The 15,463-nt window shown below is 44.2% G+C and overlaps 1 protein-coding gene across 1 annotated transcript; it reads left to right on the top strand.

The window, feature by feature from the left end:
* The first annotated feature begins 727 nt into the window (after positions 1–727).
* On the top strand, positions 728–12,843 carry tlcd4b (TLC domain containing 4b). Its single transcript, XM_071898547.2, has 7 exons — positions 728–1,007; positions 4,719–4,871; positions 6,745–6,834; positions 11,203–11,261; positions 11,638–11,732; positions 11,895–11,968; positions 12,111–12,843. The coding sequence occupies exons 2-7, from the start codon at positions 4,726–4,728 to the stop codon at positions 12,463–12,465; spliced, it is 819 nt and encodes a 272-aa protein (XP_071754648.1). The 5' UTR covers positions 728–1,007; positions 4,719–4,725; the 3' UTR covers positions 12,466–12,843.
* The last annotated feature ends 2,620 nt before the right edge of the window (positions 12,844–15,463 follow it).

Raw genomic sequence — 15,463 nt, 5'->3', positions numbered from 1 at the left:
CTACTCAGCCTGTCACTCAGCAAAATGACTCAGAAGCTGACAGAACAAAGAGATCTGCAGACAGTTCACACAATGACAAAGAACAGCCCGCGCCATATCGAAGAGAAATTACTGGGGTGCTGTAATGGTCTCCATACCAACTTTGTCATTATGTGAACTTTGTCTCCTCAGCGATCACCTCAGAACAAAAGGGCCCATATTTGATTCGTGGCCCCGGGCCCCATGTGGAGTTTACATGATTCTCAAGTATTTCACATTGTTTCCTCTGGGTGCTTCCCTCCTACATTCCAAAGACAGGTGGATTGGAAACTCTAAATTGCTCATAGGTATGAATGTGAGTGAGTATGGGCTGGTAACCTGTCCAGGATGTGTCCCTGCTCTCTGCCCAATGTATGCTGAGAAGACCCTGACCCTGAAAGGAATAAGCAGGTAAAGAAAATGAATGCATAGGCTATACAAGTCATGGTACTTACAGCTTACTTATTACACATTAACTCATGATGATTTCTGCATGTATGACGGCTGCAGGTCACGGCCATTTCACAGATAATTGAGGAGCATCTCTGTTGATCCACGTGTTGTGTTATCATAGACCTTAAGGTTATTATCAATAATATTGCTATGTGGCCTTTGTTCCTAGTGGGTGTGGCCAGAGCGAGGGGCGTGTGCTGGAGGGGGGTGGGTGCGCGTTGACGTCACCGGTCAGTCCTTACTGTCAACGCCAAAATAAAACGAGTAAAAACTTTCTTTCAGACTCATAACTGGGAACGCGTGACAATGAGGAAATAAGGCAACAAGATAGGCAATTACTCGCCGGCTGTAATGGTTATACGTACACGGCGTAGTTTGCATGGCAGAGCCTTTTTTGTCGGGGTCGCACAGGCAGAGCCAGAGGGCTGTTAGCTACCAGGCTAGCCGACTTGCTAGCTAAGTTGTAAGAAAGTGAAGAAGACGGCAGCTAAACGGGAGCTAGATCCACTTAGAAAGACCTATGCGACGGATACCAGGTAACAGTACTCTCCCTACCCCTTACATCAACTATCGTGCTGACCGAAGCATGCTCTGTATATCTTATACAATTGCGAATGCAGTGGTGGATTTATTCTACAAATATACGGCAACAGCTCTAGCCCGTCCTTGCCTTGTCTGTTGGGTACGCTGTGGCAGCAGCAGCAGCAGCAGCATAGCAATGCTTACTACTAACGCTAGCCAGCAACTTTGCTCCTGCAATTCATGGTGTGGCGATCTGCATGGTCGCTGGCTTGGCTGCTTGTTACGACTCGTTCAGCACCTACCTGGCGAAAGTGAAAATCTGTGTTTACCAGCGATAATGCGGACGATATTTAAGGTATTTGACACGTTGCTCACCATTCACAACAACTGTTACTGGATGACGCACCGAAGAAGAGTCTGCAGGCAGGCTGGCAAGTTATGCATGATTATGTATTTGCCTCCATAACAAAGGATATAACGTTACCACTTAGGATGGAAAGGTAGCCAGTTGCTATTCAATTTACCCATTGCTATTTAATTGTATGCACCATATCCACTGGAAATTATATTACTCACAATTGCATTACTATTACACAGGAGGCGAATTGTATTATACCACCCAGTAGAATGTTTATTAATGTGTTAAGACTTCTTTGTAATTTGCAGCTCAATCCGGATATCTGTCTGTCACCTTGCAAACGACAATAGTCCTCATTTATCTATATTCATGTCATGACCCAAACCGCCTGTAGAGATTGGTGAGATTAGGCTGGCCAAGGATTTTGTCTTGAGAGCTGCTGGAGCGAGTCACCCCAGTGGCCCGGTGTAGCAATGCGGTAGACAGGGGCCGTTTTAGATTTCCACTGGAACAGGGGAAATTGAACCGCTATTATTTATGTTTGGTCGATATGCCACGGGGTCATAGTTTGCTGACAGCAGCAGATCGTCCAGAGGAACAAGGTCAAACGTGGACGGTAGAGCAACTTGCCTGCCCCGCTGTCAGGCGCAGTGAGGAGGCTGTGTATGCCTCTTCCCACGGGGCAGTCTAAACCAGCCTGCCAGGTGAAGAATGCCAATGAATTATTCAGGAACATGCAGCATATGATCAACGTGGCCCAGGAATGTGCATAGCTCCTAGGGACAATAAGAGGCTCTTTTAGCACCAGCAGGATCAGGATGATGTAGTTCCTCCCAGAATAATTGCCTATCTCAGATTCCATGTTGAGCTTGCCAGTGTCTTGGAGAATGGTGCATGGAAAGCTGTGTGGAGTAGGAGCTGCATGTCTTACAAGTCCTTTGATTTGGTGAAAATGTGCATTACACAGTTGTCAGTCATCTTGCAAATGTTGAAATCCATTCTGTAGATGTACACCTGTTTCAAATCATTCTACGACTTGCCTGGGAAATTATTTTGAGGCTTCAAGCATGATGATTGCTCTGAGCAAGGCCATAATCTTCATAAACATGCCGGCATTCGACTTCATTGGCTTTGCTTGTGACAGTTTATCTTGCCTTGTCTTCCTGAACAGCTTGCTCTTGTTGTCCTGGACTGTATTTTATAGGGGGATAGCATGCAGGCATGACATTGGACTTTTTAGAGTAAAAATAGAACTTATGTGGGCTACATGCCTAAAGAGTCATGTGCTGGTCAGAGGCTAAACGACTTAGGTTGCTTTGGAAAGAGAATGACTTCACAGAATCTATGGCTAATATTGGGTTACTACCTATGTATCTGTCAGTCAACAATTATATTTGCCTTGCCCAATCATAACCGGTAACTAATTCTTCTGGGATAAATGATTTTTAATGGTGTTGCGTCATATTAAGTCAACATTTTCTGTGGTCTAATCAGAATAGGCCAGAGTCCAGAATGGGTTACAACACAGTAGATGTTGTAATGGCAGCGGTTGCAAAGGAACTAATATATAAGTCATAATTCGGACACACAGTAGCACCCAGTGTATCCTGTAGAACCTTTTGTAGATTTAGGGGACAATTTTGGTTCTGAGATTCAGGTTTGCTGTCTACAGTAGTTGGTCTCACCCATTTCAGGATCAGTCCTAGTAGGTGTTGCAGTTTAAGAATATCATTTGGATATTGATATTATAATATATGGACAGTTTTGCTGTAATTGTAATAGTTTTTGAGCGGTGGGAGCTGGAGGCTGAGCAACAAAGCCAGATGATGAGTTTTGTTGTAGTTAGTTTTTGCTAACTGTGGGTGCAATTTTCCAGCTTTGCGCGGCCACTGTAGCTAAACACTGAGGACCACTCACAACCCGCTAGTTTTGTCAAGGGCCTGTGTAGCTCTGACTGAGGACTAGAAACCTACTTGCTCCTAATCCTGCCTCTCCAGGAAAGGAGGCCAGGCAGGAGTGAATGAGTGGTTGACGCTCCAGCCTGACCCCGGAAACGTCTGGGTGAATTAAAACATTAGGCTGAACCAAAATAGGACAAATTTAAAAATGCCACCTATTTTAAGAATTGTTATTAGCAGAGTCTAATTAGTGTTCTTGAACTTGAACAAGTCACTCTCAAAGTTGGAAACCAGAGAAGATTCAAATCTGCAAAGTAGGCCTAATGCCATTGACAATGAATGGAAAAAAGGCTTGGTGGACTCAAGGATTGTTTTTCTGAACTGTTCTCCTTTAACTGTGGTGGGAAAAGACCATTTGAACGAGCTGGTTTTGCTGTTTTGGCGAGCACAGTGCTATTTTAGTCCTTCATCTCCAGTAATTGGCTGTAATGTGAAAAGATAGGCTTCTAGTTTGTTGAGCTGAGGGAGAGTTAACAGAGACCTCTTCAGTTAATGTGTACTTGCATGCGTGTTCGCACGTGTTGATCATGCAGTTTCCGGTGTCTGTCTCTGTTCCTCATTCATATTGTTCCACCACTTATTTTCCTCTGTCTCTGGCTAATACTACTTCTACTAATTATAATAATATTAACACTTAAAGCTTTATAAGATAATAAAAACATGAACAATAAATAAAGAAGGAAACAGAATAAAATACCAAAGGGCTAATGCATAGAATAACTAAAATACGAATAAAAGCAAAAAAAGGACCATTGTTCAAGTAAAAGTAAGCCTGAGAACTTGTGTGTTAAGCAGTCACCCACAACCCCCGTCTCACTCCCCCTGAAACTCTTGCTTCATCTTGACAATCCTCTTTTCTTTCTTTGCTTAGCCTTTGTTTTCTTCCCAGGGATTTTTGGTGTGTCCTAAACAATTCAATGTAATCCCCTTGCAAAATATGCATAATAATGGAGACCTTTTTTTTTTTAAGCTAAATGCTGGGGAAATATACATTTCCCAATGGTTCTTTAACACCCAATACCCTTTTCTGTTTCTGCCACCCTGTTTTTTTCCTCTGTTGCCCTTCGCTCCACTGCTGCTCCTGTTCCTTTCATCTTCTCTGCCCCCCTCTATGAACTGCCCTGCTTGTCTGAAGCTCTCATGTCACTACTACCGGACAGTCCATGTCTTGGGCTTATTTTTTTTTCCTCTCTGTCCCTTTCCCTTTCTTTCTCTCTCTTTGTGGATTGGATGAAAGACGCAGGGTACCGCTTTTCCCTCTCTCGCCACCCCCCCCACCTCTGTTCCTCTACTGGCGGTGCCCAGGATGACTGACAGTCATCGATTGAATCTGTCCATGTGTATTACCTTCTCTATATCCTGCTCTCACCCTCCCCTTCCCTTCCTTTGCCCTCCCCTGTTGTGTTTAGGTGAGTGATGGAGATGAGAGAGTTGACCGTGGTAGCTGGCAGCTTCGTGGGGTTCCAGCTACTTTTCTCAGTGGCCAGCCCGCTGCTCTCCTCTGCCATCACGCAAGGCTACGGACGCCTACCTCCCACCAAGCTCACAGAGTGGAACTCCAGGTTGGTCACAGGAACAGCAATAACACCGCTACCCCCTACTGTAGATACCCCTGTGTCTGTATGATTGACTCACTGACTGACTGTCTACCCACCTGTCTGTCTGACTAGTGCAACAGACCAGATGAATCCAGTACTAGTCAGCCTAGCGGAGCAATCATTGGGCAAAGGAGACGCCATGCTGTGTCATACAAACCCTGCTACCCTGCAGTTGCACACCTATAGTGCAACAATATGTGGCACACCTATTGTCCTAACTGTACGATACTGCAATACTTCTGTAATAGACTACACCATTGCAATGCCTGTTATGGCAACTAGTTTTAGTATTTCAGTATCAAAAATATCTTGAGTATTAAGGATCCTAAGTAGAATTTATGGTCTATACTTGAGGTCATGACAACCTGACCCAACTGTACTCACAGTTCACCAAACACATGTTTGTTGATGCAACTCTGTTGAAATGGACCACCATCTGTTTCTAAGAATGTGCCACAGGCCAACTCATCATCATTCCTCCCCACTACAGCGGTGATTTGAATGTATTGATTGAGCAAAGAACAGTTTTAACTTTCCAGCAGACACTTTAGGGGTGAAGTTCAAAGGGCAGTAATTTGCGGTTGCATAACATCTTTCACTGGCTCTCAGTAGTTGGCTGATTTTTTTTTTCTCCCTCCTTCTCTCTCTTTGTCTGCCTGTCTGTTTCTCTTGCTATCTGCCCATACTGTTAACCCTTCACCCATGGCACCATAGTTTACAATGGGCTGTCCATCCATATCTGAGCGCAGCTTTGGGGAAGTAGGTGGGGGGTCAACTAAGGAACAGGCCATAACAAGTCAAAGGCCAAACACCGATGGTTCAGTTCAGAGTGGCCCACCATTGCATAACAGCCAGCTCTCAGTGTGTCAGTGTGTTCTTTATGTAACCATGACTTGAGTGAAAGGAGAGAGGGAAAGAGAGAAAGCAGTCCCACAGAAACAGCAGGGGTTGCATGCTTAGAGTTGTGAGGAGCAGCAGAAACTAGAAGACTGAGACTGGGGTTTACTATTTTTTATTTTTCTGTTGTCTTTAGACCCTACTTCTTTTCTTTATTGTCTGCTCTGTTCTGTTAAATTGCGCATCCGTTCTCTTTTTGAATGTAATAATTTAAAAAAAAAGATGCAACAAGACTCGACGATACAAGAATCAGGAACAGGAGACGGAGAGTGGACATGAGTTTCATAATTTAGCCCACACAGAAGAAGCTACATTGGCACTCTGCTGACCAACTTCCTTTAGCCAAGTTCCTCCATGGCTGTTCCATTCTTAGACACTTAACTCCAACTCCTGATGCCAGCAGTTATAATGGGCTCATCCACTCGTACAGTAGCTGGCCTGTAGTCTTGGCCAGGGCTCAGGCCGGCAGCTGTGGCCCGTGGACAGGGACTGCTGTGCCCCAGGGGCTGTGTGGTGACAGTGCAGGAACTGTGAGTCCGGCTGAGGAGAGATAAGGGCCATCGGAGCTCTGGAGTATCTCTTCACTGGCCCAGATAACCACTCCAAAGGTCAGGGGCGATGCTCAACCCGGCCTGATAGGATAGAAGTTACACTTGCGTGGGCAAAGACACATGCAGGCAACATGGATGGAAGTGCATGCATGAACAGGGACACGGACTAACAAGATAGAGACACAAACACAAACACACCCGCACACATTTTTGATCCATTTGGCTTCATTGTGGTTGGACCCAATTTACTGCCCATTGTTATGTTCCCTGTTCAGTGGTAATATTGTTGGCATCTAGACTGTAAACTGCGATTGTTCTGCACCATCATGTTTACTATTTTGGTTTGTGTGTGTGCGTGTGTTTGTGTGTGTGTTTGCGTCCCCTCCCAGGTTGGTGTCGACTGTGCATGCCCTGATTGTGGGCTTCTTCTGTTTGTACATCCTGTGGTTCGATGATGTCGTCAACGCCGACCCTGTCTGGTAAGAGGAACAGAAAGTAAAGCAAATTTTTGAAACGGATATACAAAAAAAGCTCTCTAATATGAGGAATAAGCCAGAAGGATATTGAGATGCAAATAAATAAGAGGTAATACCCGGCAAGGTCTAAGATAAACAATATGAATGGACAACACAAAGGCAAAGATCCATCCACTGCAAAGCAGAGAAAGATTTATTTGATAAGTAGACTCTAAAAATCAAAGAAAAACACTGTACTCAATGGAAGAGGCAAACATAGCAAACACACTGACACATTATGCCTTCGTCACTGTCATTTTGGCAGGTAAAAAAAAAAATCACAAGTTTTAGTGTGAATGCTTTGGATGTTTTGAAGAGAAACCTGTCTCCTCACATCTGCCTTTTCAGACCAGCAGCCATGACTAGCTCACAAGGGAAGGGAGGAAACAGATGAAGGGCTAGGATTGGCGGGTGGGTGGTTAAATGCCTAGGGAACGATGGCGATGCCGTTCCCTTCATCAGAAAGAAAGAGGGAGAAGGAGAGGACAGATCTCATCTGTCAATGGAGTCTCCAGAGAGGCGTAGATTCAGTGGATTTACCCTTTCATTATTGTCTTTTCTGTCTTCTCTCTGTCTCTCTCTCTCCGCTACTGCTGACTGTGTTATTTGCATCAATGAATCCTGAAAAAGAGGAATGGTAATTTCTCTCCCTCTTTCTCTCTCTCCCTCAATATCTCAATCATCCTTTTTCACGTTTCTCTCCAGCTCTCACTCTCACCATCTCCCTTATATCCACACCTCTGTTCTCCCTCTCCTCTTTCTCTCCTTTTCCCACTACACTCTCTCTTTTCCCATTCCCTCTGTTTCTCTTCCTCTCTGGCTCTCTAGCAGACAGAGTAGAATCCCACCAACAAGGCTCCTTTTCATAGCAAACAACAGCAGCCTAGTCTTCTGCCCCCCCTCGCCCCCCCTCCCCATGTGACCCCCCCCCCCCCCCCTCCCAGAGCCTCCTGCATCTAGCTGTCCCTTGTAGCAGCACCCCACGTCTCTGGCTGTCGAATCAATACAGCACACCTCCCTCGCTCTTATTGTCTCTCTGTCGGCCCGGCCGGCATCGCTGATGGAGCGAAAAAGGGGAGAAAAGAGAAAGAGAGAGGGGGGCAAAGGGGAGGAGAGTGGAGAAGGGAGAGGGGACACACACACACACAAACACACACACCCCTCCTGCTCCTGCTACCAACCTTCATCTGCAGAGTGTTCAAGTGTTTTGCATATTAGCCCTCCTCCCCATGTCTCCTTTTCTTTCCATTTTCTGGGAGAGGTTTTTGTAAAGTCTAGATTTCTCTCGCATTATTTCCTTCAGCTATCGTGTTTCTGTATAGCTTGGATAGGAAGAGATGGAAAAGGTGAATATCATTTGTTTCTGTGTATAGCTTTTCATGTTAGTGTAGTGTTGATGTTCTAACTTAGTCTTTTCTATTTTGTCATATCCGTTTCTTTCCTTATCCTTTTTGTTCAGTTTCTCACGTCCACCAGCTTAGCTTCTCTCCTTTACCTCCCAACACGTAGCCTAGCTATGTTTTTCACCCCAGCAGTATCCTAATGCATTAAAGCTCATCTCGTTGCAACACTAGAGTGGTGTAAGCGTTAATTCTCCAGTCAATCTGATTGTATTACAGCATCATTAAGACCTGTCACACAGCAGTATTGTTCGGCCTGCTGTTCTCAATAGTGCTAGAGTGGCCAGAGCCAGACTGTTTGAACCTGCTTTGTTTGCAGCAGCTTCAGCCTTTTCAGCGTGTCACTCTGGCTGGCGGCGCTGCCTAGGCTGTTATCATAATCCACTCAATTGACATGCAGTGTGTCTGACTGCCGCGCCTCCGTTGCTTTTCTTGATTGGCTTATCTGAACTTGGAAACAAGTTATGTTTAGGCTAAGGAGAATGGAGAACTAGCTCAGTTGAGAACAGATGACATTTCAGGGTTGTGTTGAGTTGAGGTGAAAATTGGTTGCGGTGTTTCATACATTATTATAAATTATTATCATACATTATTATAAATTATTATCATACATTATTATAAATTATTGTTATATTCTAGACTAAATTTGATTACCTATTAAGTCTACATCATAGACACTTATGCAAGTTCTATTTTCTGTGTAAAAGGTTCCATTCCTCTGAACAGGCCGTTGTCGTAGTTTATTGGCCAAAGTCCAGAGAGTTAGCCATACATTTAGAGAGGGGTGTGGTTTTACAGTTAATAATACTGTAGCCGGATCACACTGATGTGATTATCAAGGAGCCTTTGGACTCTCGGACTGCAGCCTTGCCCCTGTTATTTCTCTTCGACTATCAGGCTATCATTAGGTTGGGTGTTACCCAAGCTTACATATATATATATATATATATATATATATATATATATATATATATATATATATATATATATATATATATATATATATATATACACACATATATATTGCTGGCTGCAGTTCTAAGTGCAATGGTGAAGTGATACGACTGATCAGTAAACAGGATGTGGAGTTGTCTCTTGCGAAACAGACATTAGAGTGGATACATAACCAAGGAGGAAGAAACAAAATGCTTCAGTAACCATGTGACCAATAAGAAATTCCAGAATTTCTAGCTTTACAAAGTCACTCATTCAGGACACACCTATCTCAAGCCATTAGTGATGCAAGAAAAATCACATTAATGTCACACAGGCCTTAGTGTGTTTTTTGTTCGCCTTCATGTCCATTGAGGTCAGAGAAGATATTACTCTCATACTGTATACTGTATGTACACAGTCTAACGGCTTACAGCTAAGTACATAGAGGAGGTAGTTTGTGTACTGACCAATCTCTGACTTAACAGATTTGACAGTGGTGAGCACAGTGTCATCTGGGGGGTGAAGTAAGCCCTCATGGGTGTGTGTGTGTGTGTGTGTGCACGGACATTTGAGTGTGCATGTTTATATGTGTGCTTGTGGTGTTCTGTTACACACCAGCCGTTTGCCATACGATACTTGTGACTGATACCAGTATCGGATGTCTATTGAAGCACAGACACCTTCATTGTTATTTTGACGACAGTCGTTTAGCAGATGTCGTCGGCAAGGGCGCCTAACGGTCAGCAGAGCAAGTTAAGGGTCTATGGATTGAACTGACTACTACTATTTATTCAGAAACTTGGTCCAACCAACCTAACCATCCAGGTCACACATGTACTGTACATACTAGGGCTGCCCCCTAATAGTCGACCGAACGTTAGTCGATGAGAAGAGTCTTAGTCGACCAAGTTTTCATTGGTCAGTTAGTCGCAGGAAAAAAAAACCCCAAAAAAAAAAACCCTCAAACTCCATTCGGGAGCTGCGCCTTGTCGTTAAAAAGTTATTAGACCAGGGTTGCACTTGGCAGGTGTATTGCTGGGGACCCAAGGACGTGCAGTGTCGGATTTGGTGCAATTTGGACACGCGACATGTTCAATATTGATAAACTTTGAATAAACAAGCGAACAGCACTCTGTGCAGCAGCGGGGCTCAAAGCAAGCGACTTTCTGTTTCTGACCGTGAGAAGCCGTTACTTGGGTGTGTTTTTTCCCGTGAACCAGAGTGTATTTCACCAGTGTTTCTGACCGCTAGAAGCCGCGACTTGGATGTGTTTTTTCCCGTGAACCAGAGTGTATTTCACTGGTGTTTCTGACTGCGAATAGCCGCGACTTGGGTGTGTTTTTTCCAAAAAAAATATATTTAAATAATTAAATTAATATCATAAACGTGCGACGACTAGTCGACTAATGGCTAGAACTAACGACTACTAGTCGACTAGGAAAATCTTTGGTCGGGGGCAGCCCTAGTACATACGCCTCATGTAAAAGGGGGGAAAAGACTTTGGCAGTAATGTAGATATACTAATATAAGACTCAAAAACACTTAAATCAGATATGTTTGTCCTGTTGCGGACACACACACACACACTACAAACCCTCACAGGCAGACACAGCGGGCAAACAGAAGCCCAACCTCTGTCAACATTTCCTGCTGCTTTGTCAACATGTGGTTCTTTTTAATCAAGACCTAACCAGGTCACAAGGGTTTCACAGTAACTGTTGAGGCCCATCGACATTAGACAATCAATCTTGATTGACTTTACTCAGTGATTCATGATTAGTGTGTTTGCGTTGATACATTAATTAGTTTGCGACGTTGCAGGGTGTGCTCGTAACAGGAGTAGATTATTGATCAAAAGAACACTGTGTGTAGAGTGCTTTAGATTTTGCCAGAATAGTAAGTAGCTTTCCCCACCTTGTTTACCTTGAGTAATGGCCTGTAGTGTTATAACTGTGTTTAAAGCGTCTTAACACTGTGTTTTGTTGCTGTTCCACAGGGGTGATCCCAATCTTGTCAAACTAAATGTAGCCATTACCTGTGGTTACCTACTCTATGGTGAGCTGTGTTTTGTTTAATTTAAACCTAAGTTGATCTTTGATCTAGTCTACAATATAACTTAACTCAAACAGATCTTCTGTTATCTTCCCTACAAAGCCAAGCAGCAGTAACTACTTTTTGTGTGCTATAAAAGTTAGGACTAGAGTTTAGATTTCACATCAAGAAAAAATATTAACCATAAATGGCATTAAATGATGTGTTGTCCACTTCTCTACCAGCAACCCTTTTTTAACTTTTTAATCCTTTTTTACTATCCTTATCCTATCCTCTTTAGATTTGTAGGGACATAAACATGTACATAAACATCCTCCTAGTCAAGCAGATGTCTAGTGTTGCCTGCCCTCTGATCTGCCGCTCACCCTGTTCTCTCTAGACCTTGTGCTGCTAGCCTGTAACTGGAGCACTATGGGGGACAGCTTTTTCGTCTGTCACCACTTGGCGGCGCTCTATGCATATGGATATGTGCTGGTGAGTTTAACGTTCTTCAAAGACCCAAACTGTATAAACTTACTTAAGTAGTTACTTAGAATAGTGGATTCTTTAAATAATTTGAAGATATCAGCCACTCAGCATATTTGTGTTATTTTGCTTGTCTGTATTTATGGTAGCATTTTTATTTGGTCATTGCAGACCCGTGGCGTGCTTCCCTACTTCGCCAACTTTCGTCTCATTTCAGAGTTATCCACACCTTTTGTGAACCAACGGTAAGTCAGCTTTACTAGTAAACATACTCCTCCCACTCCATCATCCTATGGCTTACCACTCATATCACCCATCACTTACCATATGGCTTACACATTCTGTGTCTTTCCTGCTTGGCATTTCTTAATGTCCTTTTCCCCTCAGGTGGTTCTATGAGGCACTGAAGTACCCTCGCTCGGACCGGATGGTGGTGTTAAACGGCGTTGCCATGGCGGTGGTGTTCTTCCTGGTGCGCATCGCCGTCATGCCATCCTACTGGGCCAGCGTCTTCGCCACCTTCGGCACGCAGGCCTTTGAGCGTCTGGGCCTGGGCGCCCAGGTGGCCTGGATCACCTCCTGCATCGCCCTGGACATCTTGAACACTATCTGGATGTACAAGATCACCCGCGGCTGCTACAAGGTCTTGACCAGGGCCGGAGCACGCAAGGCGAAAGAAGGGGCAGAGGCGCTGACGTCTTCCTCAGACAAGAAGAATAACGTGAACAACCACACAGACTAAAGAGATGTAGAGCGGAGGAACACAGGGAGAAAGGATGTTTAGGCACAGACATTAGCAGGGAGGGAGGCTGGACATCTAGGAAGTTCTTACTGTACCTGGCCCCCCACCCCACACCCCCCCTCCCAGCCTCTCTCTTTTGCTACAGCCTCGGTGTCCCCCGTCCCCACAACCTCAGCCCTCTATCTCCTTGAAGTTTTGGGTATCGGACAGGGGTAAGAGTGACACAGGACAAAGAGACTGCTCTTTCACTCACTCGACACCAGCCTTTGCAGTCCCAGTGTTTTCATTGACAGACTGGTACCCTGCTGGGTGATGGCCTTTGGTTGGAGATGACAAGGTAGAGCTGATAAGCACACTTTTGACTCCCCCCGTCTCTCTTGTTCTCTATCATCGCTACTAGCATCCTTGCTCTCTCTCTCTCTCTCTCTCTCTCTCTCTCTCTCTCTCTCTCTCTCTCTCTCTCTCTCTCTCTCTCTCTCTCTCTCTCTCTCTCTCTCTCTCTCTCTCTCTCTCTCTCTCTCTCCCCTTTCTCTCACCCCTTCCCATTTCTCTCCTCTCACTCTCAACTTCAGCCAAAGCCCAATCATCTGAAGTGCCTGTGAAAGACAGGAAAGCAATAATTGTAGAGGAATAAGATCATCAAGTCTAACTAGAACTTAGCCCCCCTTCAGAAGACAACCCACTCTCACTCTCTATTGCTCCTGAACTATTGGAGGCCTTTTCTGTTGCCCTTTTCATATCCCGTCCACATTTGGAGGAGATGGGCCCTCCTGCTTGGCCTGCAGTATAAAGACCTCTCACACCAGAGCCATACAGTGTTTGTGAATATATATATAGGGCTCTTGTCTTAAACTCATCAGTTTGCCAGACCTCACAGACAGAGAGACAGAAAGACACCATAATGCCTCTTATACAATACATACTGTACCTGCTGTGGCCTCCTTGTAACTAATGGCACCTGCCTATATCACCAGCCATGCCCCTCCAACCCCCCTTTTTAATCTTGTCTGTAATGAAAGACCGCCCCTCCAACCTAGAGCATGCAGGGGAGAGAAGGACACGTGGATCGGGGACTGATGATCCCAACCAGCTGTCCGGCATCCTCAGCTTATCACTGGATGATTTTGCCTTTCAGTATTCATCATGTAGGCATGGCTGTGCTTTACTGTGCACTCCTCAAGACCAGTCATCCGTCTGGGTCTCTCTTTATTTTCTCGTTCCCCTTCTGTTACTCAGCCTCAAGCCCTTGGCAGCCACAGCAACACGTCTTATTCACATCACATTCATCACAACCCTCTGCCTCACTGGATAGAGGTCCACTATCCAGCTTGATCTTTTGGTTCTGTTCTACCTCTCCCCCGGCCTTATAAAGACTCAGTCCCTCTGCCATGAGAATAATCAACTGGTGTTGCTTTTTCTTTTTACTGTAAAGAGGGATTTTAGCCTTTTGAAGAAAAAAAAAAATCTCCTGTAATATCTCTGGTTCAGAGGGCCTGAGAGAGCTTTCCACTCTCCTTCTCCCTCTCTGCTAACCGTCTCTGGAGCTTATCCCATCCAACGCAGTGAAACAGAACAGCACTATTGTTTTACAAAAGTGTGTCTAGCGTGTCTTAGAAGACACCCCTGGAGGCTTTTATACTTCCATTTATCCCCTGTTCTCAGTGATTCTGTGAGAACCTCATTGAGAGCAAGACAGGTTCAGTGTTTCTGGAGGGGGTGGAAAAGGTTCATTCTCTAACCTGGAAGTGTGCATATATGTGCACATGCGTGTGCGAATGTGTACCGTTCTCACATGCATGTGCATGCATATGCAGCTGTATGTGGTGCCCTTGTAAAACACCCACATGGTGCTCTTCCTTCTGCAGAATGTTAGCCATAGGAATGCTAGCAATATGACATTTTTAAAAAGTCTCTAATACAGATAATCATACGATCAATTCATTTGGATGTACCAATCTGAGAATCATGGCCAGACGTAGGGTCAATATGCTCTCACTGTTGAAAGCAAGTTGGCAAGCTGCATGTTTGTTTTTTGTATAAATTGCTCTGATCAATTTAAATCAACACTATAAAGCATGGTAAGATCGACATACTTTTGTGATGCCTTAGTGAATAGTCGAGATAGATGAATAACATCTAAATATTCATTGCATTAATCTAATGTTAAAAGGGGTTTGTCTTCCACAACAATTCATTTAATCCAATGTATTTTGCCTCTCAGAGCATATTGAATGCATGTACATGTATTTTTGATTCCTGTGCTCCCCTCTCCCCTCCTTCTGCACGTCTATATATACACACAGGCTATGCAGGTACATGCGGGCTACAGCTTACTCACTACTGATGCTACCAGTTTCTCTTTAGGCCTGTTGGCATTACTGGTTCTTACCGATTTATTATTTCTTACCATTTTACAATCTGTCAGTAGCAGAGACAAATATAAAAGTCAACATGGCTAATATCATTACAGACTACTAAAAATACAGTTGATGTTTAGATTTGGTTTGCCTCAAAACTAAAAAACATAGTGGTTTGGATGGGAATCTACAAGCTGGGGACGCGTTCGGACCCTGCTACCACGTTTATTCCTGTTTTCCTCTCTGCTTACGTCTCTGTGTGTATCTATAGTTGGATAGATAGTTCTGGGTCTGAGAAGGTAGGTGTTTTCACTGTGGAACTATAAAGCACACTCCCTATGGAGCAATAACCCTTTGACCTCCTGTATTTCTGTCTGTCACCACAGAGGAGGGGCGAACTTGTTGTGCCTTCACACAAACAGCGGATGTGATGCAGTCAGCTAGAGATTTGGATTAGCATGACCTTTTTAATGTAAAATCCAGTGACTCTTGTGTTTCTCTTATTATCTCCTCTATATTCCATATGTATACTGTACATGTATATATTTTTGTAACCTGCCTGCACAATGATTAATCCGGCCAAGTATTATTATCCAAAGCTGATCCCTCTCGGGGAGCCTGTTTTGTGTTTGTTTTTGCTC

This window comes from Centroberyx gerrardi, chromosome 7 (genome assembly GCF_048128805.1).
Source record: "Centroberyx gerrardi isolate f3 chromosome 7, fCenGer3.hap1.cur.20231027, whole genome shotgun sequence".
Lineage (NCBI taxonomy): Eukaryota > Metazoa > Chordata > Actinopteri > Beryciformes > Berycidae > Centroberyx > Centroberyx gerrardi.
The sequence above is the reverse complement of the archived record's forward strand: the minus strand, read 5'-3'. Positions and strand labels throughout refer to the sequence as shown.

Excerpts from the sequence above, each read along its gene's own strand:
- tlcd4b (XM_071898547.2), top strand. The coding sequence starts at position 4,726 with ATGGAGATGAGAGAGTTGACCGTGGTAGCTGGCAGCTTCGTGGGGTTC. Across the intron at positions 4,872-6,744 it reads CTCACAGAGTGGAACTCCAG|GTTGGTGTCGACTGTGCATG; the intron begins GTTGGTCACAGG and ends GTCCCCTCCCAG. Across the intron at positions 11,262-11,637 it reads CTGTGGTTACCTACTCTATG|ACCTTGTGCTGCTAGCCTGT; the intron begins GTGAGCTGTGTT and ends TGTTCTCTCTAG.